This window comes from Manacus candei, unplaced genomic scaffold (genome assembly GCF_025592945.1).
Source record: "Manacus candei isolate 608988 ecotype Guabito, Panama unplaced genomic scaffold, ASM2559294v1 h1tg000011l, whole genome shotgun sequence".
Lineage (NCBI taxonomy): Eukaryota > Metazoa > Chordata > Aves > Passeriformes > Pipridae > Manacus > Manacus candei.
Window position 1 is genome coordinate 25,320,203 of NW_026138059.1, and position 26,735 is coordinate 25,346,937.

Here is a 26,735-nt window from a genome sequence, read left to right on the forward strand (position 1 = left end):
TTTGATTGTGATACAGCCTCTATTTTTATTACTTTTCTCTGTAAAATACAATAAAAACATTGTGGGAAATATATAGTCAATTATCTGCAGTGGAAAGGAATATACTGGGGATGGAGCACCAAATTCCACCCTTGTCTTGTCTTTCATTTTGAGACAGACTATGGCTCAAAAACTGCAGAAACACAAAGTTAAAAACAAACTATGAGCATGTGAAACACAAGAAGCCAGTCATCCATCTGAAAAGCACCATAAAGGGACAGAAAAATGCACAAGAGAGTTATGACTACAACTGCTGCATGGGTAAAGCACTCCAGAACAGAAAGAGGGATGGCTTAGAGTCTGAAAATGTGGTATCCATAAAGCTCAAGTCAGGGGCACCATTACCACTGGCCACAGTTGAGTCCAGGTTTCCTTCAATGTGCTCTAAATTTATTCTTGGCTCTATATTATAGCATCCAAATAAAATCCAGTGGTGTGCAAATGAACACAAGCGTGCAGCATAGTCAAAGTGGCTGCAGTACTGACAAAGGCCAAGTCTGTGCTGGGCCTACACTTAACATTCACTGCCATAGACCAGCTTTTGGGTAGCACAGGTATTTTCACATCATGCTTTATCCTTCCTGACCAGTCTTTGACGTCAGGTCTTATTTTAGGCTATAGCCCCCTAACATGGGTAATTACCCTTGTGAGAGGTGCACTGAATTATGTTTGGATAGAACTATACATTGTGGGTGCCATCACAGCACCTGTGACATTCCAAAAGTGTATGGTGGGACTGCAGGGTCTATTTGGGCTATCTGCACTTCTCCTGCCATTCCCAGCTGCAAACCTGGAGCACTGGTGCTTGTCTTGAAACCTGGCTCTTACTGCCAACATTTAGAAAGGCCACAATGGAAAAATGTGGAAATTCATCCAGCTCATGGAGGTTTAATGCTCATTCTGGTGGAGTGGACCATGTTGGATATTAACTATTTAGGATAATAAACCTCTGAAGGTGACAGATAAAATTCAGGAAAGTGTTTCTATTTGCCCACAGTATACTTAGTCTTCCTGATAGCAGTGCTGATCTGATTTACTGAGGCTTCTTAAAAACATTTACTTTATGGAGTTCAAATTCTAAAATTTGCTGGAACTGCTCTGTCTGGGCATTGGGCACCAAACTATCTGAGATAGTTTTATGGCCAATTCAACATTACTTTGCAAGAATAAGTGGTGACTGCATAGGACTCATGCTTTTTTGGGTTACAAACACCTTTTCAGAGCTTGAAGATAACAACACCGACTAAAAGCAAAGTTTAATTCTCTAGAAATGTTATTTTCTAATGAAGCAAGGCATCACCTCTTAAAAGTGTGTGTCATCTTGGCATGCCAGTGTTTTGAATTAACTGGGTAGCTGAGCAATATGGTGGAACATAAGGCAGAACAAGAACTTTCCTGTATTTTTGCATATATTAAATTGACATATCAACAACTTTGTGTTAACTACAAGGTGAAATATTGAATCTGAGGTTCACATTAATGAAGAGCTCAACTGACAAGTTAATATATTTTGTCACCTGAAGTGCAAAGTCAGCTCACAAAAACCATTAACTCATTAGGTAATTAGATAAACTGCAAACTTTTTAAACATACCTAGGTACAGATTGACTAGGTATATTATCTTTACAGGTAAAATATATCCATAGAATCTGTGAGCTACTTCTGATGATGATTTATATTTCTTCTGCTGAACTGCTCACAGTACAGGCTTACTACTATTAAAGACAACAACATCCATGATTTTCAGCTTTCTCCTGATGTCCATTGCTGCAGCAGAAATGAGCCCTCTCAGAATCTGACTGTGCTATTCAAAAAAAAAAAAAAGGTTCTTCTCTTATTAAAAACAGAAGCTTTCATTCTCTCTGGAGGCCTGATATTTATGATCAAGCATTTCATGCCTACTTCTCTTGCCCTAATTCTGGTCATTTGCAACAATGCTGGTGTTAAGTGACTATGAAACCAGAGTCTCTGAAGTAATCAGATTTTCAGGCCCTCTGCCCTATGTCACAGAGAATCATTTATTGCAGTGCAATAGGAAATAAGGCCACTATGCATAACAGTATTTCTTGACGAAGAAATGTTGCTCATTGCTGAGTAACAGTACAGTCGGATGATTATAGGTTGCAAATTGTCAAATCAATAGATTTCTGCATTTAGAACTAGCAGAACAGAGAGCAAATGACCAAAGAAACAGCAGAGAGAGAAAACAGGCAGAGTACCAAGCTTCTGCTCAAGTCGCATGGAAGTGCCAATTTCCCAGACCCAGTTGATAGGGAGCAGCTGAATTGGTCTTAGCAGATGGGATGCCATGGGCTACAAGGAAGCAACCAAGTTCCATCACTGGCTAAAGAGCCCAGCAAGCGGCTCAGTCCCGTTTTCCCATGTAAAACCCTCAGAGCTCTGCTATCAGCCTCAGGATCTCCTTGTACACAACATCTGTTGGGATCTTTGCGTACAAATAATAGAGAGATTCAATGGCAGATGGTTAAACTGAACCATGTAAGAATTGTGGACTAGCTGCAGCTTGTTGTATTAAGCCTCTGAAACCCAGAGCTTACCTCAGAGTCACTTCCTTTGTTCTTGGAGAAGTTGTAGAGAAAAAAAAGGCCCAAGCCTCTCAGTTTTCCAAATGTAGTAAAAAGTGTTTGAATACACACTTTAATATATTTTCTGTGGCATTTTTGTAAAATACAGATATATAATTATAGATATAATGCATATATAGCATTTACTGTATTGATAAAAAGCTAGTCTTTTCACAATGACACACCAGTATTTACAATATGATTCAAATTTTAAGGAACAAACGAAACAATATTGTGTGGTTATATGATAAAAGTAATTTGAGGAAAAATAAGAGACCAGTTCTAAAAAATTCCCAGATGATAAAGTCATGTCAGGAGCACCTCCATGAACATCCATGCACAACCCTTTTTTTCTCCTCATAAGAACATGCATGATTTAGCTCTTCCACATTTCTACCTAGTCAAAGCCCTTAAGATAACATGGGTAATTACCCTTTTTCAAGTACAGATTAATTGTACCATCTTTGCCATTTAAAGATTTGTCCAACTACAAAATTTCAAAGTTTTGGCTGGAGCAAGAATTACTATACACAAGTTACTTGTTAATTTAAACCAATAAAGCTATGACAATTTACATAACTGAAAACTTGCCCATCTTGTACACATCTTAGAACCATTTCAAAAATCATTAGTGTGAGTTTGAATAGCATTTTCAGCATTGCAGGTCTTTTCTTTAAGATCTGCCTCAAGGACACTGCAATGCCAAAACCAGCATCAGACCTGAAGTACACAAATGCTCTTTCTTATCCTTGTATATGAACACTTCCTAGTCATTCATCTGTAACGTACTGTCCACAGCACAGAAGATGTAAAGATGATCTTCATCTTCAATATACTGTCACCCTTTTCTACGAGGCATGAAGTGCTATTATCACATTTTACAGAAGAAAAAAAGTCTGATATAGAGAGACTGAGTGAACTGCTCAAGGTCACTTAGGAAGTTTGAAACAGCAAAGAAGCAAACCCACATCTCCTCAATTGCATCCTCTTGTCTTTCTAACTTTGAATGAGAACTTTATATGTATCTTCTTTAACAGAAACAAATATGCAAGCAATAAAAATTAAGCATTCTGCAGGCACAGGCTTCAAGATAGTTGTGGTTTCTCTTCTATTCCCACATAATAAGAGGAGATAGCAAGAGGGCTGTTTCTGCCTGCATTATCTCCATCCCATTAATGAAATGCAAGCTGAAATGAGTCCTTCTTGAAGTGGGAGTGGTTAAGTGCACTATTTGCTAGAAAAGACATAGGAACACTTGAGAAACATGAAAATTCACTTTCACAAAAAAAATCTAAAAACTTGAAAGGCCTTTATCTTCTTCAATGCTTACTGGGGAAATATTTTCATCTATATTTGTACCCACCTTATAACGCCTTTGTATCACCTGCACAATATAAATGAGGCTTAGCATACCGTTGAAGATGACCTGTCCTCTCAAGCATTAAAATTAGTTCTACAACCTCTGTGGTTAAGCTCTGACAGAAGGGTAGCTGAGAGGCAGCTTTTGCAGAAGGACTGATACACACCTGTGCTGTGCAGGTGCAGATTTCACCATGACAAGTGTTTCCCTGTGTCCTTGTCACTCTGGAGAAGTGTGGTCAGCAGCAGATTGTGATCTATGTTCTTACAAGTGCCATTTAAAAACCAGAGGTGGGAATGAAGGAAGCCTCTCCAATTCCAGGACAAACACTGACAGAAATAAAGCAACAGGAAGTCAGCTATGACAATGTTCTGCTTCCAGAAATTCTTGTGGGCAAACTGGGTCATCTGCCTAACTGATACAGGTGATGTATTTTTGAGACACTGAGATACTTTTGCCCTTACTAAAAAACAAACAAACAAACAAAAAAAACCCAAAAAACACCAAACCAAATCCAAAACACAACAAACACGCAAACAAAACAGGTAAAACCAATAATGGAATTTCTCATTCTGCTCACTTTTTTTTTTCTAAATCGAACCTGCATTTTCCTTTAAAAAAAGTAAAAATACAGAAACAAAGATACTTTAGAATATCCTACTGTCCAGTAAATGTCTTATAGGCAATATTTATGGAGGAAAAAATGCATCAAGCCCTTCCTTTGACAAAAACTAAGCAACCTGAACTTCATTCCGTACTAAGGAATGCTGCTTCTAGTGCTGTTGGTTTAAATTATTTCTATCACCACAATTTGAATACACATTATTAGTCTTCAAATATCTAACCATAAATCTAAACTAATGCTGAAAAAAAAAATCCTAGTGAGAATGCTGTGCTGTTGATAAGCTAAAAACAATGTATCATAAGAAGGCAAACTAATCTTTCAATTTACTTTGTAAATAATCCATTAGCTAAACTTCTATTTTAGGCTAGATGCTTCATGCTCAACACTTACAAGTCCAAATATCCTTTGTATCCCTTATAACAGAGAAGAAACTTGTAAAATGCCTTTGGTGCATCAGCTTATCATTGTATGAATGTTTTAAAGAAACTCACTAGTGCTATAGGAAATGGGCAAGTGGGCTTGTTTGTGTTGTTTAATACTCCAAGTGTCATTTCGTTCTTTAAAGGCGCTGGAACAGAGGAGGGGGAAAGGGGAGGAAGTCTTGCTTAATTTGTTGCATATGTCCCAATGTGTTATACAACTAAGTGTATTATACCAGAAAACTAAAGCAGTCTGCAACAGAGCAAATTCTGTGTAACTCAAAATAGGAAAATAATCTGGCCACAAGCAAGTCAAAATTTCAGTAAAACTTCCTCTCATATTATATATATATATATGCACTTTACAAGCTACATCGAGTGTCCCTTCATATTCCAAAAGAAATACATTGTAGACACCAAACATACTGTACTTTTTCTTAAAGGCTTCATCAAACCATATGTGCAGACACTTGAGAAGACGAGAGTGTCAAGCTTCCTAGGGTCCTAGAGTCAAAGAAATTTTGCTGCCCCCCACTGCTAAGTAAGTGCACTCCTTCCACAGGGGGCAACATCTGCCGATCCGTCATGGTTCCACTTGGCGAGGACCCCAAGAAACTTCCTTGGGAAGAAACGATTTTCTCAGGACTGGCAGCCAGTTTAGGAGATGTGGAAAAGTTATATCCATAGAGCGCACAGGGACTGTGCAGTCTAAACGTGTTGTAGGAGCCTTGGTGGGTTTGATTAGTGGTAAAGGCATTGCTGGATGGGGATGGCATGATGTACTGGAGCTGTGGAGACATCCCTGAAATCTGCATAGATAAGCCAGTCTGTGGGCAGCTGAATGCATCCCCATCATTGCCACTCATAGACATATTCACAGTTGTGCTACTCGACACACCGACATAGGAGGGAGTCCTCGGGGGTGCAAACGTCTCACTGGTTTGGTTTGTGAGCCTGTTGTAGGTTTCAGCCAAGGAAGTGCTGTATCTGTTCAGGGTCAAGCCTGAGCGGGCACAAGCTGTGTAGTCAGCTGGAGCAAGGGTACACAGCTGGCTAGTGTTGGGATTGAGGTGGAAGGCTGGAGATGAGCAAGGGGAACCCGGTAAAAGGTGAGGGTGGGTAGATGGCACTCCACTGCCAGATCCCTGGAGTAAAGTAGAGGAACCTGCATTTCCTGGAAGAGAATGTTACAGCGTAAGAAGCGCGTCGGGGAAGTTCACTTCCTAGGTGACAGATCAAGACCTTTGGCTTTTATAATAACCCTTGACATGAAACACAACTCAAACTAATTAAAAAAATCTTTTACAGATATGTGCAGGAGGGTGTGTGAGTAAACCACATGCATATTTCTAAACAAACAACTTGACCAAGAAAGAGAACTGAAGTTACATTTTTACAACCGTCACTCAATATTTAGAGCTCCTGCCCAAAAGATTAACTGCTCCTTATATGACACTGGAAGGAAATTGCATGGCAGTTAAGATGTAGCCAAGTGAGTACCACATCACAGGAAGCCTTCTTCAAAATGATGATTTTTGATGTGTCTGTGTTCTCACTACAGTCTGGAGTGTGTTTCGAGCACTCTGTGCCTGACTGTCACTATCAGAGCACCAGCTGAGGAACCAGCTGCTTAGCTCAGATGATAGAGGCTCCCATAGTTAACAGCTTCAGGAAAGCTACTAACTTCAGAACAAAAAAATTCCAACTTCAAACCAAAAAAATCTGAGAACGAAACTTCAGAACAACTTCTGAAAGAGTGTAGGCTGAATACTGCACACACCTGCTTCACTTCTTGAACAGGTAGGATTGCAGCAAACTGTTTGCAAATTGTCTATTTACTGATATAAGAACTTTTTAAATTACAAATACCAATGCTGAATGTTCCTGAAAACACACTGCTACAGGTGAGACCTTTTCTCAGGACTGAAAGTTTCCCAGTTGCAAGAAACACTTCCTTTCTTAAAGAGATTGTATCTCAGTGAAAACTGACTGTAGAAAAATTAATTTGGGCCTTTCACAGTCTCCCAGGCAGAAGACTTAACATGGCAGACTCTCCCATTTGTGAATCATATTAACAATCAAACGGCTGGATGCTGCAAAGAGATACATGTTGTCAATAAGTTAACAGATTATCATGATAGGTGAGCTAGTAAAAAGAAACATACATAATTACTGAACAATGCCTGCTGCTTTTTGCTCTGTTAACAGGACACCACAAGATCAAAGCATCATTAGACACTGCCACATTCCATAAATCCTAGCATAAGACATATTTTTTCTTCCAATCTACGCTAATGCCTCTGCTACCCGATGACAGGCACTTTCAGCATTAATAAGCCAGGCAAATTTCTAATGGGGTCTTTCAGAAAGTCTCTAAACCACCTAAGGTATAGATGACTAAAGACTTTGCAAGGATCCCAGTTTCTATCCTCAGAATATCAACAGTAACTTCAACAAGCTCCTTAACCCCAGGCAACAGCAGAACAGGAAGCGAGAAGTTCATGGCAGCAGTTCCCCTGCTCTCAAACAATGCTCCTACATACAAACAGGGCAATAAAGCTGGTCTGTCTCCTAAATGGATTAACTGCATAGTGAGCTGCCTTTCAGTCTTACAGTCTGACAAGGCATTTCAGGTTTGATGCTAACTTCTCGTTACAGGCCTTTTTTATGAGAGTGTCCCTCACCCCTGTGCTCCACTCAAAACTCTGCCAACACTCAGCCAATGTATCTGTGACTTGGCACAAAACCTCCTTTTGAGTTGCCCACATCAAGCACTGATGCTCAGGATTTCTCAAAGGAATGAGCTAAGAAGTTGATAAAAGTTATTTCTCTGACTTTCTGTATTTTCTGGATTTTTGCTTTTAAGATGTTTAACAACTTTGCAATACATTATCAAGAAAGCAGACTGGATGTTTGTAAATTTGGCAGCAGGAAATGCGAAGAAACAGGAGCAATATGTCTGATTTTGTTGGGAAAAAGATGAGAAGTTTAATATTTGCACTGGGGTTCTCTGGAAATAAAAGAATTCAGAAAAGAGTACAAAGATTCCACTCTCTATCCAAAAAGGTCATTTAAAGGCTATTTATTTCATTCATGGCACTACCTGTATGATGGGGAAAGAGGAAACCAAGAGGTTTCCAACCAGGACTGAAGAGCAAGAAAAAACAAAACAGAGAGATCCATTTTTTCACGCTCTAGAATGCCCATAAAGTTTGTTGACACATTTACTGAAAAATTTTTAGGTCTTAAAGAATCAAGAAGGCATTCCAAGAAGAAACCCAGTTAAGCTTGCCACTATTTACTCACTACTTAAGAGGACATTTATTCTCTCATTCCCTTTTTTTTTTTCTCTTAAAAACACAAGAAATTCCTGCATTGGAGTTTGGATGTGTACAATAGATGTCATCTATAAGTGATCTCTACCTTTTGTATGTAGCCAGTGCATAGCTCTAAGGAATAGGCTATTCGATCCTTAAACTGAATAATTTAAACCCTTAAACTGGAATTCTCCTCCACATGTGATCTGATTTATCTTTACAATCTAACATTTTTATTGCCACAGTGATTGAATTAGCATCACCTTCTCAGCTTAGAATAACTGATGAGAGGTGATAGCCTGCACTGGGGTTAGTTGGTTGTTTTTTCTCTACAAGAGACACAGACTTTCCTAAAGTATGATGGCCAAAGCTTTATCTTCATGCATTTTTCTTTTGAAAGAACACAAAGACAGCCATTACCTTGTTTGGGTATCCCAGGTATATCTTCAAATGTAAGCGTCCTCAGTGAAGGTCTCCAGAAGGCATAGGACTCTACCAGAGCTTCCAGTCCCATTCTATTTAGAACAAAAGAACCAAGGCGGCATGAAAGCAAGCTGTATTTTGTCACATATCTCTGGATACTCTACCTCAGAAACACATAAAAACTAGTAACATTTCAGGATAATTTTGAAGTTGATTTTGCTTTGTAGAAAAGAGCCTTATATCCTACCCATGAGATCACTGAGATCTGCTACACTGGGCTTGCAGCAGACAGAGTCTTCCAACTCCATAAGTCTGGCTCTCTATTTCAATATTTTGGGCCTCTTGAGAGGGCTATTTGAGTGGGGAGCCTTGGCTAAATGTTAAAATGTTTTCCTAGTATGATATTTCCTTAAGAGATCATTCCTCTGCCTCTAACTGCCAGAGGGATGTTCTATTTCTGCCTAGAACAAAGGTGATCCACTGACAACTTCTATTAAAATAGGATTCCCGTTCATTACTGATGAGCTAGAAAATTACACTTAGAACATGAGCAAGGCATGGGTGTACAGCTCTTTTGCCACTAAAATGTATAAAGCAGTGTTGTGTCTCAGTTATTACGTGCTGAGCAAAATGCCCTTACAAACCAAAAATCTTCAGCGATTTTCTTTCAACAATGTAATGAGAAAATTGAAATAACTGGGTAGATAGTGCTGGCAGACACTATTTATAAGAATCTCTGTTTCTGAAGGTAAAGGCCCATTTGTTTTCTGACAATTATTTATGAATAATGCACCTCAGAAGCATAAATACTCAGAGGTATAATTTTGCTGTTATTTTTGGCTGCTGGGCCTCAGAGGCCTGTTAAATGTCAACATCGGGCACACACCAAAAACAAGTGCTTGCCTTTGAGCAGTAGCACTCTGTAAACTCGAATTATGCAAATAGCCCAATTTGAAGCAACCAACAGGTTCTGATACTGCTCCTTCCCCACTGCATTTCCAGCAGGAACACAAATGTGTGTCAGGAAACATTTATAAAGTATTTATTAGCTGAACCCGGACTAAAAAGATAGCCTTAATTTTCTGCAGTAACGGTGAATTTTCAATTCTAGTTAAAGTGGAGATAAAAGCCACCTCCTGGAGGAGTGTAGCCAAGGCGATAATTTATACAAGATGCCTTCGAACAATTTCCACTTTTTATCACCACCCTAATTTGCGCTATCAAATGGCCGAGTTTATTTAACAAAACAGTTATGTTTTTCCTGAAGTATTTAAAGGGAGAAATTCTGGTCCTTTCCTGAGTAAAAGTTTTTATAGGGTCAAACTTAAGGCCCAACTGAAGAATGAAACTATTCTCAGCACATAAATTCTGTTGCACTTTGCAAATGCACGGGGAATGCTTTTAAAAGGTGAAGCTACTGATTTCTGTAAAATAGGCTGTGGGACTAAATGGGAATGACCTGAAAGGGAATATTTTTAATTAAACATGCAATTTAATTATTGCATGCAGCAGTGCAGAGTAAGATAGCTGCAATAATTAAAGCAATATTGAAAGCTGGATATAATTTTACCACAGAATTTTTTTAACCTTTTGTTGCCGTCTGAAATACCCTAATGATAAACACACCAGCTACAACAATGAAGATAACAAAACCTGAACATTTAATTTCAATATGTATTAATCATTAGTTGAGTAAACCAATAGACATTTTCCTTGACAATTAAAAATCTGAGCTGCATTCTCAAACACTCCTATTCGGTACCACAGAGACTATCAAAGAAAACAGCAATACTGACTCCAGTAAACCAATGCCAATTTGCAATGGACAAGAGTTTGCAGTCACTTCTGTAACGACTGTGTTTGTACAATAAAAGCATTCAGATCTCATCTAAAGGCTGCTCCAAAACATTTTACAGAGGCTTGCCCTTCTATCAGGACTGGCCTTCTTAATCCCTTTCCATAAAATATAACTGTCTTTCAATTAAAATATCCTGCTTTTTTTTTAATGCCTGAACCAAACTATTCCTAGTAGTCAAACCTAAAAAACCTCTCTGGATATCCCCAGTCCTACAACTGGATCTGTGTGGTTGCAGATACCGAACTCTTACAGCACTTACATTGTCCTCAGGTAATACCAGAGCTGTCCTGCTTCATTAAAACCTCTTCAAAACTGGTTTCTGAACAATTCTTTCCATTCTATTTTAAAGGGAATCCTCTCTTGTTTTATATAACATTATGGAAGAAATTCTAAATCCACTTAAACTCATCTAATTCAGAGGATCAGGATTTCACACTTATTAGGAGGTTCCTTAGTACTTACTTCATAGTTCTGCAAAAAGCATACCAAAAACACTGCCCACGGAGAGCTTTCAAACAGGGCACGTATTGCAACTCTTTTCTTCCCCAAGTACACACAGCATGTTTTGCTTCTTCAGTCAATGCATTTATCTGGAAGTTACTGTTCGCTTAATTTCTAACTAGAAGGCTACAAAGGAGGGCAAAATTCTATTTATGTCAGTGCCTGGGGCACCAATTCCAGGCCCCAGAACAAAACATGGCTAATTGTTTCTCGATAGAAGACAAAATCTCAGAGATACTGAAAAGATACTTACAGTGAATTCCTGTAAATCTTTACAACTACCCTAGTCCTTCTGTAAGTATTCATCTTCTAAAAACTACTCGTTTGCTGTCCACTCTCAATTTTTATATAACTCAGGTGGAAGCAAAAAACAGTCTTTAATGCTGTAGCCTCTGCTAACAGAGAAGCTCAATAAAAGTAACTATCGAAAAGAAACTCTCTGATCATTCCTGCCAGCACACAGTCTGCTCCTTTCTCTGCAGGGCTAGGGCATAAATATAGCAGCTGCAGACACCAAATGCAATGTGGTCACTGGAACTGATGTACAATATACACCATAATGAAACACTGCCTTTTTTAGCTGAAACGGTTTAACATACAATTCATAGCAGGCTTAAGTAGTTTGCATTAAACAGTCTTTGGATAAAATACCTCATCAGCACTGGCAGCCCGGACTAGACCCAAGCCTGCACTTTGCACTACTCAGATTTCCCTTTGCTATTTTCAAAGATTCACAGATCGGGAGAGAACAAGCAATTAATCAGTCCATCCACAACAGAAGAAATGGAAACCATCCTTATTTCAAAGTCTTTTATAGCCTACTAGGAAAGGCATTCACCTAGGAAGTGGATTTAAAACTCCTTAGACTAAAAAGACATTTGAACACAGGTCTCCCACCTCCTGTGCAAGTGTACTAAACATAAGGTTACTGCACAAACCAACTTAGTTTCTAAGAGAAAACAACAAGCCATTCGTCCATACTAAATGCCACTTACATGCAAGAGAACCTGGGCTTATAGTTTGACAATGGTATTTGCAATTTGTGTCTCCAGCCAGGAGAAAGAGGAGATTTCAAGAGCAGCCTGAAATCACAGACCCGAGCATGCATTAATTCCATTTGCAGCCTTCATGGTATGTCACTGCTTACACTGAAAGGAAACTTGAGTACATGCGTCAAGCCGAGTGCCAGCCTGTTTTTGACCTAGATGGTCAGAGGAGCAGGAATGAGAGCTCACCACAGAGAACATTGCTGGGAAATCTAAGTGCTCCCTCCAGGAGTCTGAGTTCTCAAATTAGTTTGTCTGTAGATACACATATTCACCTTGAACAGCCTTCACAAAGTGATTCTGTGAGCCTGTCAGCAGTAACAAGCCCACGTCCTTCCCAACACCTACCTGTTACGACCCGAATCTCTAAACCCTTTGGCGAATGGATTCCTATCAATCTTCAGACGAGTTATCTGTGAATATGATTAGAGAAATTATTACCTGTAAATTCAGCTGAATAGCACATAAAATGACTCTTCTGAAAGAATTAAGCTGACAGTAGAAACATCTTCACATTTGCATGGTTTAAGATGGTTGTCCTGAAACATAGCAAAATAAGGTCCAATTTTCTGATCACTACTTTTGCAGATCCCCAGAGAAACTAACACGTATTTAATGCTGCCAAGTGGCAGGTTGGAACTATTGAGCAAAATCTTCCGGTAAATGTCATTCTTCACCCAAGAGAGTATACTGCCTAACTGCAATAAAATTTAAACTAAATTTTATTTCTGTACGGGTCAAGAAGAAAATATGAAAAAACAGATTATCTCTAGGTTACTATCCTCCACAAAAAAACCCCAAAACCAAAACCAACACCACCACCACCCCACACCCAAACAAACAAAAACATCCCAGTAAAACACTCCCTACTCCAAATACTTGTAATTTACTTGAAAAAAATCAGAAAGGCACCAAATAATTACATTTCAGTAATTACACAGTTCTCCTACTCTTCCATTTGTAAAGATATCAATGCATATATAATTTCAAAAAATACAGCTGCAGTAACTTACATGGAATTAATAAAATGTCACAACACTAACTATGATGTCACTATGTATGCTAAGACTTAAACAGGTGGTAATAAGAGCCAAACATTGGAGTGATGCAACCTGCAGTTTACTTTGGACCCAGATAAATTGCCATTAATAATATAAACTGAATGCAGTTAATGAAAATGACTGCAACTTTCTTTAGACCTCTGTTAAGGACCTGGGAGTTTTGAAAGCACTGGAGTCAGGAATAAAAGTGCTTTAAAAGTTCTATCCAGACATGTATCTACACTTAAAGGTACAGAAACCCCTTTAAAAATTACATTGCTCTTTGCCTTGTTCTTCAATGCTGTATTTATAATCAAGACACCATTAGACATGATAATTAGACTGTGTGATCTCCATAATAACAATGATTTTTTACATACAGCATCTAGCCCATGTGGCCTCAAGTCTCAGCTATAGCCTCCAGGCGCTGCTGCAATACTACCAGTGAAAGCTGCTTGCAGCACAAAAAATGTTTACACAACTTTATTTTAATAAGTAGTATAATGAAAGTATCTGCTTTTCTCCTATCTCTTATGTCCCTGGTCTGCTCTGAAAAGCCTGTAAAGTGCCAAGCAGATAGCCCAAATTACCTGTTGATTTTGGTATGCTGTGACAGTAGTGAAAACTGTCTCTGGAAAGGAGAAGGCTTTCACCCCTTCTCCTGAAGGGATAGGCTTGACAGGGGACAGATCATCACCACAATCTTTTCGGATGACATGGACACGAGGCTGATATTTATGCATAGAGTGAAGGATAATCTATGCAGTCGTGAAAGGAAAAAGATAACATTTATTAGAAAGGACGCCCTGCTGTTACAAGACTAATAGCTTTTTGGAACAGATTAATGGTACGTGTTTACCATGCCACTTACTGGAAATGAAATGTTTTCTTTAACCTCTGAAGGTTCTTATTACAGTAGTCTAATCCCTGTGCATTTATGTTATTGCCAACCCTAAGCATTTAAAAATTACGACTCAGGAGCTCCAAATTCAGAGACTGGCTTGATTGAAACTGACTCAAAAAAAAAAAAAAAAAAAAAGAAAGAAAAAGAAAAAAAAAAGAAAAAGAAAAAAAAAGAAGAAGAAAAAAAAAAAAAAGACAAATCCGGAGTGAAGTCCAGGTCCCACTGGAATTATCAAAGTTTTGTCACTTTTTTCCACTGAAGTCTGAATTTGATCTAACAGATTAACAGCAGAAGAAATTTGTCTTTTGTTTTTGAAACCTTTGGGATATGCTAGTGGAGCAATATTTTCTCCTTATATCCCAAAGGCTAGAAACAAATCTTGTCTGGAACACAAGCTGAGACTCTCACATTCTGAAGAAGCATAAACTTGAGAGTAAAATGATACCAAAATCCAAACCCCTAAAGTGTTAATAACAACTAGATTGATAATACAGACAATGAATATCCATTAACAAACCCCTCCCAGCATACAAAAAATCAAAAATAAATTATAGAAGTATATGAACTCATAATGCATAAAATTAAACACAAAAAAACATTTGGTACTGCACCTAAATTTTAGAGGAGGTTTAAAATACAGAATTTTTCCTATATTTTAATCCACTTCAGCTAACCACTATTAAAATAGAAGATTTCAAGAAAAAAAATAAATTGGAAGTTCAACTATTATTGTTGGAAGCCTTAAGAAATTAGTAACTCAATAAATAAATAGTCCTATGGCTATTGGCCTGTGGAACCACTAATCAACATTCTGGGGAAGCTTTTTAATTTCCTGCTCCTTGAGTAGCCTCAGAATGTGCGTGTGCACAAGTACTCAACAGAGCCCCTATGCTAGAGACCATGGAAGTTCATTCATCCAAATGATATACATTTGGATGAATTTATTACATTTATTTGGATAAACTAGAATTTGGCCAGTTTAATACACTTGGTCCTGGCCAGATGACATGACCCTGTTTTGGATAAGCCAAGTTTCTGCATAATCAGGGGTTTTATTAGCCTGTGAGTAAGGTTTTGAAAATGACATCACAGGCTCCAATTAATTTGCTCAGGGAGTGCCCTATGGATGTTCTCATATGAAGCCTTTTTCCAGTTTCTGAAATCTTGAACAGAATAAGATTTTTTTATCATGCAAACGTGTATTCTCTTTTACAACACTCATTTCAACTCTCCACTGGAAAATATCTACAAAATGAAAATGCAGAGAGGACAGGACATTCCTGACCCTGTTTTCCTATGAATATCCAATGATACCACGGGAGATACTGGTGCAACAGAAAAAGAAATGATCAACGAAAGGCATTTCACTGTTCCAACCCACTGCTATTTGCCTTGCCATTCACCTAGGTGCCACTGAGCATGCCATGTTCTGCTCCCACACAAACTGATTGATCCCATCAGCTCTGTGGTGCAAACCACCACTTGCCCACACAGCAGTGATAACCCTGGCAGCTACAAACAGCTCTGCTCATGTAGCTGAACATGGAAGAAGCATGGAGAGGAACACCTCTCACTGCTTATCTGGGTGGCTATTGCAGCTAAACTGATCTGTGGCATCTCTTAAGAGCAACCTGTCTGGCCTCTGTCCTATACCAAAATTTCCTGCACTGACACACTGCTGGCAGCTAGCAAATCCAAAGCAATAAATTTTTTTAATTGATTTTGTACTATGCCTTGTAATGATGGAATCTTTGTTAATGATCAGAAGGACTCTGAATTCTAAATAAATAATACATAATTGAATTAAAGAGCAACACTACAAAGATATGACATAAAAGGAGAGGGAGATGAAACACCCACTCCGAAAACAGTTTAGTTGTATTATTCTAAGCATCACCTAAAGCTACTGCAAAGAAAAAGCTAAGGAAAAGGAGATTCCGGCTTTTCATTTCACAGTCCTTGCACATTTAAAAGCACAAACGGGATCTAACAGTTTAGCTTCAGAAACAGCAACTTTCCCTTCATAGCCTTAAAATCCAATAACAAAAACACCAATCAGAAGTCCCACTGTGTTCCCAAACATGAACTGGCATTACTTTCAACTCACAGTTGAAAAGCCTGCCTCTCTCTATAAACCCCTCACAGGGCAAGACCAAAAAAACTTCATGGGGAAATAAACCTCTCCCACCAAAAGTAAAATTAAACTTTGGCCACAGCAGCTGCCAAGAAATCATTATCAGACGGAAAATGCCGCAGCAGGAAGACCACAGGTAGGTGGCAGAGCAAAGGTGACCAAAAGCACCTGTACACGCACAAAGCTGGGATTACCTTTACAACATGGCTTTTGAGAGCTGCTGCCACGATGAGGCCTCAGAGCTGACCATGAGCACAACCATCACAGCCAGAACAAGTGCGAGCCGAATGCTCCTTCGCAGAGGAGATGCCAATCCTACCAAGACTACACAGTTACCTCCCCACCACCAGTGTGGTCCTTGCTGCTGGTTTTACTAAAAATCCTCTTTCATCCTCTCTCCAAAGCACATGCAGTCAGGCTTTCTGCAGTCAGGGAAGTGTGGGGCTGAGGAGCACGGATTTCCTCTTGACTAGGACAAAATCTGCAAGTGCAAATGCTGATGTTTCACAGCTTTTCATTGTGACAAGAATATATAACTACCCACTGACTGTAAGCAGAGCTCACTATTTGGAGCCAAGTCTGGGCAGAGTAACAGTCCGCCTCTGCTTCCAGCCTCGCCCCACTTTCAAATGGGGAAGAAAACCCACCCCAACCACCAAGGAACAATTAACACGCTAACAGCCTCATTTTCACTAGAAGTTAAAAGATGTTCCTCTGCATCAAAAAATACTCAGTTGAAAAGCATGGAAAATAGCATAAAAAATATTGACTTTTCCCCTCTACTGAAATTCAGATTAAAAACTGCATTGAAACACAAAAATCAGCCAGCTCTAACCAGCCGGAGGGAGAGACTGCTTTTAAAATGCAGCACTTAGTCCACAAATGAGAGAGGGATGAAAGGCATTAAAAAAGAGCATCCAGACCATGCACTACTCCACTTCTAAGTGACAACTGCAAAATCCAGCTTTACTTTTCCTTGCCATCACTATTTAGATGAAAGACACAAAAGCCACAGTGTGTGTCTTAATGCCTCTATAAGAACACAGTATTTCCAAAGTAGGGAATTCACCCTGGAACTTTCTTTTGAGATCAAAAACAACACAAGGAAAACACATCCTTACAAATTTTGCTTGATCTTCTCAAGCCTGCCAGTGAAACCCATATATCAGAGTGTCCTATATGCAGATGTACTTCAAAATCTCTCCTCAAAACAGAGCTATAAAATTGCATCCGCACAAACTCCCACTCAAAATACTGTTGAAAACAGCAGCAGGCAACAAGGAGACTGGAAAGCACTTGAGCAGCAAAGCAAGTCATCTCAGAGATGGTTGATCTCCTTTCACAAGATGCTAACCTCCGAGCAATACACTGCAAGGGCAGCTGGCCACCTGGAACTACTACCACAACATAAATATTGCTTAAGAGTACTACTCAGTGCCTGTTTGCAAATACTGTGTGTTCCCCATTCCCACACTTCTCTCACAGATTCTGACAGTTAATACTCTAACATAGGTAAAAAGGCTCTGGATTGTTGTCATGCAAGCTCCCTACGAGACCAAAACCTACCCCATGGATTTTAACACAAAAATTCTGCAAAGGCTTATGCCTTTGAGGAGCACAGGAAGAGTAAAGGAACAATTTCAGCAAGGATTAAACTACCAGAACCAGAGAGCAGGGAAAGCACACCCAAAGAACTAAAGCCCAACACTGCTTGGTAGAGACCCCGCCAAGGTTTCTCTGAGCCACTCTACCTAAGTAGAAGAGGAAAAAACTCACTTTCTAATAATATAAAATATACTTCGTGTCCCATACAGGAGTGGAAGAGTCAGAACACTTGATGTAAGAACAAATATTGGAGGGGCAGTAGAGCCTTGACTCCTGGTTCTTCTAATTCCTCATCTCTCCCCTAGTAGCCTCTTGAGAGAAATGGTTCCTTCCTGCTTATGAGAAACAATTGCTTTTCATATTCATCACAAAATATGATTATTCGTTTTCCATTATTGCCAGAGGCATTCAGAGGCTACACAGCTTTTTCAATACAGCATTCCACACTGCCATAGCTTTAAAAGAAAAAATGTACCCATTGGAAAAGACACTTTTCTGCTTTCTGCTTTTGCCTTTTCTGGTAATTATGAATGACATGTTTGCAATTTCCCAGATTTGAGAAATATGAAATTATTTTACAGTCATCCTTCTTTTGTCCTTTTATTTTAATACTTAAATTTCTACTTTGGGGAGGAGGGACACTGCCATAGCTCTGAATCAGTTCAATGTGTCTCAAATCGCTGCACTCGGGTTTTGCTTCACTCATTTCCAAGTCGAAATACTTAACTAAAGACCAGAAAATTTATATCCCCTCATATTATGAATAATGGTGTGCTGTATACACTACACAGGTTTCAGTTCAGAACAAAAACAAAGCTAAAATCTAGAATGGAAAAATACAGTAATACAATTCTCTGCATAGCTAAGATTTCATCACAGGGCAGTTTGCAACTGCAAGTGCACGGGTAGATCACAGTACCCATGTATCGCCCCTCTGAAATGAGGCAGTACACAAACAGCTGGCCTGCTCACTGGTGGAAAAGCAACACTTTAGCCATTTGCATCCACTTCACTTTTAGAGCCCTTATAATAGACTCACGACTCAGAGAAAGCAACTCCCACTCAAGAGGAGTCACAAATACACAAATGCTGGGGAAACTAAGGGAACTTAGTGTGCTAATCCTGACTCAAATGGACACTGCCAAATAACACTCCCTAACTGTAATTCTGGAAAGAAGCAATATAAAACATCTTTCTTATTAGCCTAAAGAAAAGCACTGCTAACATAAGAGACATGAATACCCCCACATTTCTTTGAAGGAAGAATAAAATAAAATTATTAATATTATTATACAAATGGAAGGCTTTTTATCCTTGTTATCGTATTTGCTACCTCAGCTCAGCCACTCTCTTATATTCCTGCCTTTGTTAATCTCATTTGCAAACGCAAATGGGGGAAAAAATCTCATACTTAAACTTAAGACTGGGCATTAACAAAATACCTGGTTCAGTGTCACAGAGTTACAGCTATACAAAAAGATGCATGTAGTATCTTTGTACTCTGTTCCAGGTATGCTTTCTTTCACTCCCTTCCTTGAAGCAGAAACTATCCTGGTTAATAAATCGGGTTATGCTAAGGACAATGGAATCCACATCCTGTCTCGAAACTTGCCTCCAACATCTTAAAACTCTACCATTTGGAACTTGATGCTCCTTCTGAAAGGATGCCAACATTTGCCATTTATTATGGGAGTTTGTAAAATCAAAGACTTCATCCTGACTAAAAACAATTCTCCTTTTTTAATTATTTCTTAAGGTGTCAAGTAAAACTATTTTAGGGATTGCTGGAATGATACTGGCTTACATCTGTCATGTTTCAACAGTTTTGAAGAGAAAAGGAAATATTAACATAACACATTTTGTCACATTAGATAATGTCATAACTAAACAATTTAGAACTTGCAAACAGAACACTCATACTGCATACGTCTTCGCCAGTTTTTTCAGAAGTAATGAGCCTCAGCTGTGAAAGGGTCTTGCTTCATAAGGTATGTAATAAATCATCATCGGAGCAAACCCAGCTCCCATGTTGTTCGTTTTTGACTGCAATTATTAACACCTCGTGGGATTTCACACAAATGTTTAGGTTAAGAAAATACTTAAGTGTATTTTTATTCATGTGAAGTTATTACACACTATTAATGTTTCTTCTAGCCACTTGTGAATTTAAGCGTCCTTTTCGATCAGAGCAGAAGTTGCAAGTAACACGCTCGGTGGGAAAACATGAGAGCAATTCTGCCCCTTTGTATTAGGCAATTTAACCTTGTAAAGTCTTACTGTGCAGAAGGAGTTCTGTTTTTGAGGGCGGGGGAGTAAAACAGCAGGGTCTAATAAGCAGTTAATTATCGGAGCAGAAAGTAAGCAGATTTTAGACCTGGACAGTAAAATTCCAAAATAACTTTGAAAAGTCAAGCCTATTTCTGGCACCCTGAAGCTGTACGTCAGAGCCTTTCAGGGCTGAGCAACGCGCCTACATATAATACTGCAGAAGAGCAAGTACTCACATGCCCTTGATCATCCAGCTCGTTATTGGTAAGCTTCAGTTTGTCAAAGCTGATCACTTGTCTCATCCATGTCTCCCCAGAAGCGGGTGAATCAGGATGAATATAAACGCGAGGCGGAACTGGGGAGTCAGCATTACCAGCGACCATCCACTTGGAGCTATGATAAACATACCTACAAAAGGAAAACAAACACCTATAACCACAAAACAATTCATCAGATCCATTCAGTATTAATACATTAGGGCCCTTGCATACAGCAAGAACCCATCAATTATCAAAACATGAAAGGACATAATTCTACGTAAATAAAAGTAATTTTTTTAGTTTCAAAACATAGTTCTGGCACCTGCAAAAATGAGGTTAAAAACCATGCTCTGATTTGACCTAAGTCTTCCTAAAATCAATCAGTCTTAATACTCCACACTGAGCTTTAAGCTGGTGTCAGTTCATTGATTGCTACAGCTCTGCTCTGAATAGGCATCAGCAAAGAGGGAAGAATCTGGTCCTTCATTTATCAAATCGAGTAGTAATTCCATATTTGGAAGATTTAACATGTTGAGTCTAATATAAGAATCTATAAATAAAGCCATTGAAGGGAAAGAACACTATGATTGGGAAAAATAATGAAAGTATGTCAAACTATGCTCCTGATATTTCCACAGACCATACTAATTGGCTTGAATAGTATTGCATAAAGGCTTAAAAATGAAAACACAGAGTCTGTATTTCATTTGATAGGCCAATGCTGACAAAGTAATTTTATAGCAAAAATAGCGCCTACTTTGGTAGAAGATTTATTTTGAAGGCAGACATTTCGCAGAGCAATTTAAAAAGCACTAATAGAAAGTTATTTTATTCAAGTACAGTAAAATTCCAGTAATTCAGCTATATTTTTAATAAAAACAAGAAAGACTTTATCAAATATATTTGTACAATTCAGCTCTTTATTAGAAAAACAACATAATCGGAACAAAAAACTGAGTGATCCAATGCACGTATCGGTTCATACAATTCAGATCAAACTGCATAACTAAGATCTGGAATGGTGGTGAAATTCTCTCCTGGGGACAAATTCTCAGCCCCAGATCACTGTTATAACATTTTCCATTTATTTTGTATTTCTTGGTTTATATGCTTTCCCCACAAAAGTAAATAAAGTTATAAATACACATAAAACATTTTGAGCAACAACTTAAGCTTCCAAGTATTTACAAGGTCCAGTTTTCCTAGAAATCTGTACCTAGATATAATTTTCTTCATTTACATTTAGTTTTGATATCTGCTCTGTCAGCTAAAGACTAGGCTCTATGTAACTGCTGTCATGTCTATGAAATTTAAAAATTTGCAAGACGGTTTGTGAAGCTGCACAAACAGCCAGAGTTAAACTAACAGTCAGTAATAAAAAGCACAGCAAAGAATGAACTTTACATCAAGTAAAATTGTAAAATATTAATATTTAGCAAAATAGCTAAAAGTGTGGTTACTACATAACTACAGAAATTTATATCTGTCAACTAAGAAAATACTGCCCTTCATACAACTCTTGTTAAGTTACTTCAGCTGAGCACCACGTATCATACTGGGCAGACAGTGCAGGTCATTATGACTGTAATTATTTTATATGAAATTAGGTTTAAATAACTCATATTCAGTATAACTGCTTTTAATTTTTAATATTAACATTTTAATTAATTTGAAATTATTACATTGTTTTTTCTGGGAATTTAGGAATTGCTCAGATCTTCTAGGAATTAGATGTTTAGATTGTTAAGTAAATGCACACATGCAACACAAGGCAAGAAAAGATTTTCATTTGAACTGTACTGCATTGGTCCAAAGAAAAAAGGCATTCTTCCTCTATGGTACAGTCAGTAAAGTCTCCCCTAACTGTATATGCTGGGCATCCTTAGCACTGCTATCTGTCCCTTTTTGAAAGACATAAAATCTAAAATGGTCCTAAGAAAGATCTTATACACCACACGAGAAAATAACAAAATAGAAGTCAATGAGTTAAGTACAGGAAAAACACAGGGCAGTGTTTGGTTAGGAAACAAAGCAGCATTCCTGCAGAACCAACCTTTTAGTCTTGGTCTGAAATATTTCTAGTTCTGCAATTAAATCTGCAGTGGTTTTCCCTACATTATACTAAGTATAGGTTAAAACAATCAAACCAGCAATTGGTAAAGACCTGATCCTGTCTCCGCTGAACTGCTTTGGCCAGGCTCCCTCTGGCTACTATGGGATTGCATTTGTGAAGCAACACCTACGAAACAACTTCAACTCACAACAGTAACCGCTGCGGGCTCTATCCTGCAAACATTTCTGCAGCACCAGAGGTTTCTGCAGTGTCTAACTAGCTCCCTCAAAAGACTACCGTCGAAACAGTGAGAGCTTCAGCTCTGCCTACTCCTAAATGTTTGAAGAACAGCCTCTTTGGTTCCTCAAATTATTTTTCAGACAATAATACCATTAATTCTGTAAAAAACAGTAATTAGAAACATTACCCTTTTTTAATCTAAGGAACCAAATATCTCAGTGATAAATAACTTTTAAATTAAATTATATAATCAATTTCAAGCATGACAAAGAAAACTTATACGTAGTTAAATCAGACATCCATATTAACATACTAACATTAATATTATTAATGTTAATGCCAATGAGCACTAGAAAATGTACATTTTCTTAATTATTTGTTAATAGAAAATAATTCCCACTAACAGAATGAGGAATATAATATGGTAACATTTCCTGACCACACTAGAACTGCACTCTGAGAGCCAAAACCCAAGCATCTGCCAACAGTAGATACACAATGTGAGGCAAATATATCGTAAAGAGCTTCAACAGAAATCTTAGTTGCTTTTGCACACTTGGTGCAATGTTTTTGTGTTGTTTTTTTTTAAAATGCACTAGGATGAAAACAGAAATCTTTCCAGAGAGTTAAACATGATCTTTTGCTAATTTATATCGTGTTAACATTTTCTTCCCTATTTGCTCCCTACAGCTTGCATCAGATTATTTTTTGCCTGAAAGTCACCATACCTGTATCTTTTGTTATCCACTGGCACAATATCCATAGCAATATAATACTGCTGATGTGGGTCTAAACCTGAGATCTTCACTCTCATCGCGGGAAACATCCGCCTGAACATGGAAAGAGAGAGGTCATTTTTAATACGAAACAGACTCGGGAATGGTTGTTTAGGAAAAGTAACCGCTTCGTGGGATTTTTCTCGTTCTTCCTTTTAGCCTACAGAGTCCTTTTGGACGATTATAGTTACATAGCCATGAAATGGCCCATTCGATATGTCAAAACAGATTTCTAAAGTGCATTTACTGGAACAATGCTTCGTATGTTTGGGGATACGCTTTGGGAGTAGAGCTATTACCACATCATTTCGACTTTATTGTTAGACAGTAAATCATTTGGTTTTGAGACTTTACCTTAGCAGTACACGCATTTAAAGCCCGTTTGAGATATTAGTTAGAAATGTATTCCTGGAGATACGCAAACACCACCTCCACTCAGGAAGACCAAATCGTACAGAAAGGCAAATTGCCACTGAAGATTCAACTCACAGTAGAAAATGGTGAATCGTTCTAGTATCAGCAAATTAGAAAGCTAAATCCACGGTGATACAATTATGACACCGCACGGATGCAGTTATAAAAGCCAATGTGCCATGCTGTAACCCAACAATATGGTCTTTATTGAGACGGGACTTCCTGTCTGCAACTTACTAAAGGTGAAGTGCGAGAGCTACTCTGTCTTTGAAAGGTATAGTAAAACTTCTTTATTGAAAGCAGAAACGAAACTACGAGCTCATTTCTGGGAGGGAAAAAAAAAACCAAAAACAACTAACTCCCCACCACCACCAGAAACCTCCCAAAGCAACACTAAAACAAAACAAAAAAGATCACAACCCAAAGGTTGAAGATTTAGACCCTTCTTTGGAGAAAATGGATTAATTAACCAATGAGGTGATTTTAACATAAAAATGCCCTTCTTAGCTTGGCATGCCTTTTATCAGAAAACTTCATTCTTGAAGTCAAATTTAAAAAAACAATATCCTACTGATGAGCTGAGTTCCTGACTGCAAGCTAATAAAATACTTTTCTGTATTTCATAAACATGAAAGCTATTCCAGTTTATTTAGTATTTGCTGCTGTCCTAAAAAAAATATATATATGTACACACATATCTATAAAAAACAATTAAAAGTCGTTACTGGAAACAAAAATCTTATCTCCGTCATTTCTGAACAAGTAGGCGGGTAAAAACCTGACCGTGGTTAACTGTTTTTTGCTGTTATTTCAGTGCACCTGTAAGATAAAACAGAAAATCTCCGACTGGACTCTCTTAAGACAAATGTTGCTTTGTGCTGTTTAAGAATGCGTTTCAATCATTAATAAAGCCCCTCTGAAAATGCAGACGGTAGCATATGGATTCAATAAAATATGTTTTTCTAATTTCTAATAAGTTCAGATACTTTTATACTACCCAGGTTTTTACCATGTGTATCCCCTGGAAACGGAAAAACCTTCCCCCCAGAAGGGCACGACACTCCCAGACCTCGCCCTAATGAACAGGAAACCCGAAACGCCGCATGCTCCCGTGCCCATCCAATATTATCGCCATCTACCTGCCTCGTAAATCTGGGGGTTCCCCCGGTTTTCGCCCGCTTTGATGTGCCCGCCCGCCCCGGGAGAGCGCGGGTGGCGGCCCCGCGGTGCCCGTTACCTTCCCGCCTTGGTGATGATCATCTCGGTGCCGATCTCGTGGAAGCGCTTCCAGAGCTCGGCGCCCTGCAGGTCCACCCGCGGCGCCTGCGGCGTGGGCAGCGGCGACCCGGGCCTCGAGCCCTTGGGGGAGCCGCCGGGGGAGGCGGGCGGGGAGGCCGCCAGGAAACCCTCCTCGCAGCCGCCTGCGGAGAGAGCGGAGGAAGCGAGAGGGTCGGGGGAGCGCGGACCTCGCGACCAGGAGGCTCCCTCAGCCCCGGCCGACCCGAGGCCGCGCCCCGCGGCAGCGACCGAGTACGCCGGAGCGGGTCCGGGCCGCGTCCTTGGATCCGGGACGGGGGTTGACCCGAGTGCCGGGGCCGGCCCAGGACGGCCGGGCTGCCGGGGGGTCCCCGACGAGCAGCTCGGGGACGAGCCACCCCCGGCCCGGGCCGAGGCGGGTGGCAGCGAGTCCGCGGTGCGGAGCCGGCGACGCATTTCGTTTGGTCACGGACTTCTGCCCCCGCAGCGTGAAACGGCGCTCCCCTCCACACACGGTTATTTGCACGCACATATATGTGCGCCGTGTGTGTGTGTATATATATGTATATGCATACATAGTTATATACGTAGTTGCATATGCACTCTTAGCAGCACACATACATTTATGTACTGTATAAGCGCTTTTTCCTTCCCTGGGAAACAGGCCCCGCCGCCGTCGCTCCCCCGCGCTGCGGCACCCACAGCCCCTCCGGCAGCCGCCCCGCTCCGTGCAGGGGCCGAGGAGCGCCGCGGGCTCCCACCGCCAGCGCCGGCGGGAGGGGTGGCGGGCGCCCATGCAGCGTGGAAGGACAGAAGGAATAACGGGGAATCAGAGCGGCAGTAGCGTCTGGGGAAGGGGAGCCCCAGCCCAGCCGAGGAGCGGGGGTGCGGGCAGCGGCGGGGCGCGGGGCGGCACTCACCGGCGGGGGCGCGGGCACCGCAGCCCAGGTCCATGTCGCCGCAGGTCCTGCCAGCGGCAGCGGCGGGGGAGCTCTTGGCGCAGCAGCCGCTGCCCCCTTCGTCCTCCGCCGCCTCGTCTTCGCCGCCCAGTTTCCGCCGCTTGGGCTGCCGCGGTGGCGGCTGTGGCTGCTGCTGTTGCTGCTTCTCGGCCCCGATGAGAGCCTCCACGGAGAAGGCGTGAGCCTTGAGGCTCATGGTGGTGCCTGGCGAGGACCGGCGCTTGTCGGCCATGCCCGACACCCTACAGCCCGCGCATCCAGGCGCCCCGCGGCCGCCGACACCGGCACCCGCGCCCGGCCCGCCGCGCCGGCCGCCCTCCCTTCCTCCTGACCGCGCAGGCAAGGGGCTGGGACTTTTCCTCGCCTTTCTTTTTAAATCCGAGTTATCAGCCAAGTTTTTTTTTTTTGAGGGGGGGTTGTTTTGGGGTTTTTTTAAAGTGGAAAAAAAATCTATTCCTTTCTGCAGATGCGTTCCTTCTCTCCCCCTCCTCCTCCTCCTTCTCCTCCTCCACGTTCTGCCCTGTCTGATGGGGCAGGCAGGACTGACATGGGTAACAAACGCTCTGCGGACACAAATTAGGGCTTGTAATTGAAATTTGTTGCCTTGATCTGTCAGCACTTCCAGGCAGGAGACCTGTGGGAAGAACTCGCT

At 40.2% G+C, this 26,735-nt stretch overlaps 1 protein-coding gene across 3 annotated transcripts; it reads right to left on the bottom strand.

Moving 5' to 3' along the window:
* TBX18 (T-box transcription factor 18) lies at positions 1–26,735 on the bottom strand. Of its 3 annotated transcripts, none has more exons than XM_051777946.1 (8): positions 26,045–26,735; positions 25,105–25,288; positions 23,406–23,507; positions 20,361–20,532; positions 13,804–13,971; positions 12,522–12,586; positions 8,766–8,860; positions 1–6,202 (listed from the first exon to the last, which is right to left on the bottom strand). In XM_051777946.1, the coding sequence occupies exons 1-8, from the start codon at positions 26,313–26,315 to the stop codon at positions 5,478–5,480; spliced, it is 1,782 nt and encodes a 593-aa protein (XP_051633906.1). In that variant the 5' UTR covers positions 26,316–26,735; the 3' UTR covers positions 1–5,477. The 3 variants fall into 3 exon arrangements, with proteins under 3 accessions (XP_051633906.1, XP_051633907.1, XP_051633905.1); XM_051777947.1 differs by lacking the exon at positions 26,045–26,735 and adding an exon at positions 25,746–25,945; XM_051777945.1 differs by lacking the exon at positions 26,045–26,735 and having other exon boundaries at positions 25,105–25,667.

Excerpts from the sequence above, each read along its gene's own strand:
- TBX18 (XM_051777945.1), bottom strand. The coding sequence starts at position 25,580 with ATGCGTCGCCGGCTCCGCACCGCGGACTCGCTGCCACCCGCCTCGGCC. Across the intron at positions 8,861-12,521 it reads AGAGATTCGGGTCGTAACAG|AATGGGACTGGAAGCTCTGG; the intron begins GTAGGTGTTGGG and ends TGTTCTAAATAG. Across the intron at positions 6,203-8,765 it reads ACCTGGGATACCCAAACAAG|GAAATGCAGGTTCCTCTACT; the intron begins GTAATGGCTGTC and ends ATTCTCTTCCAG.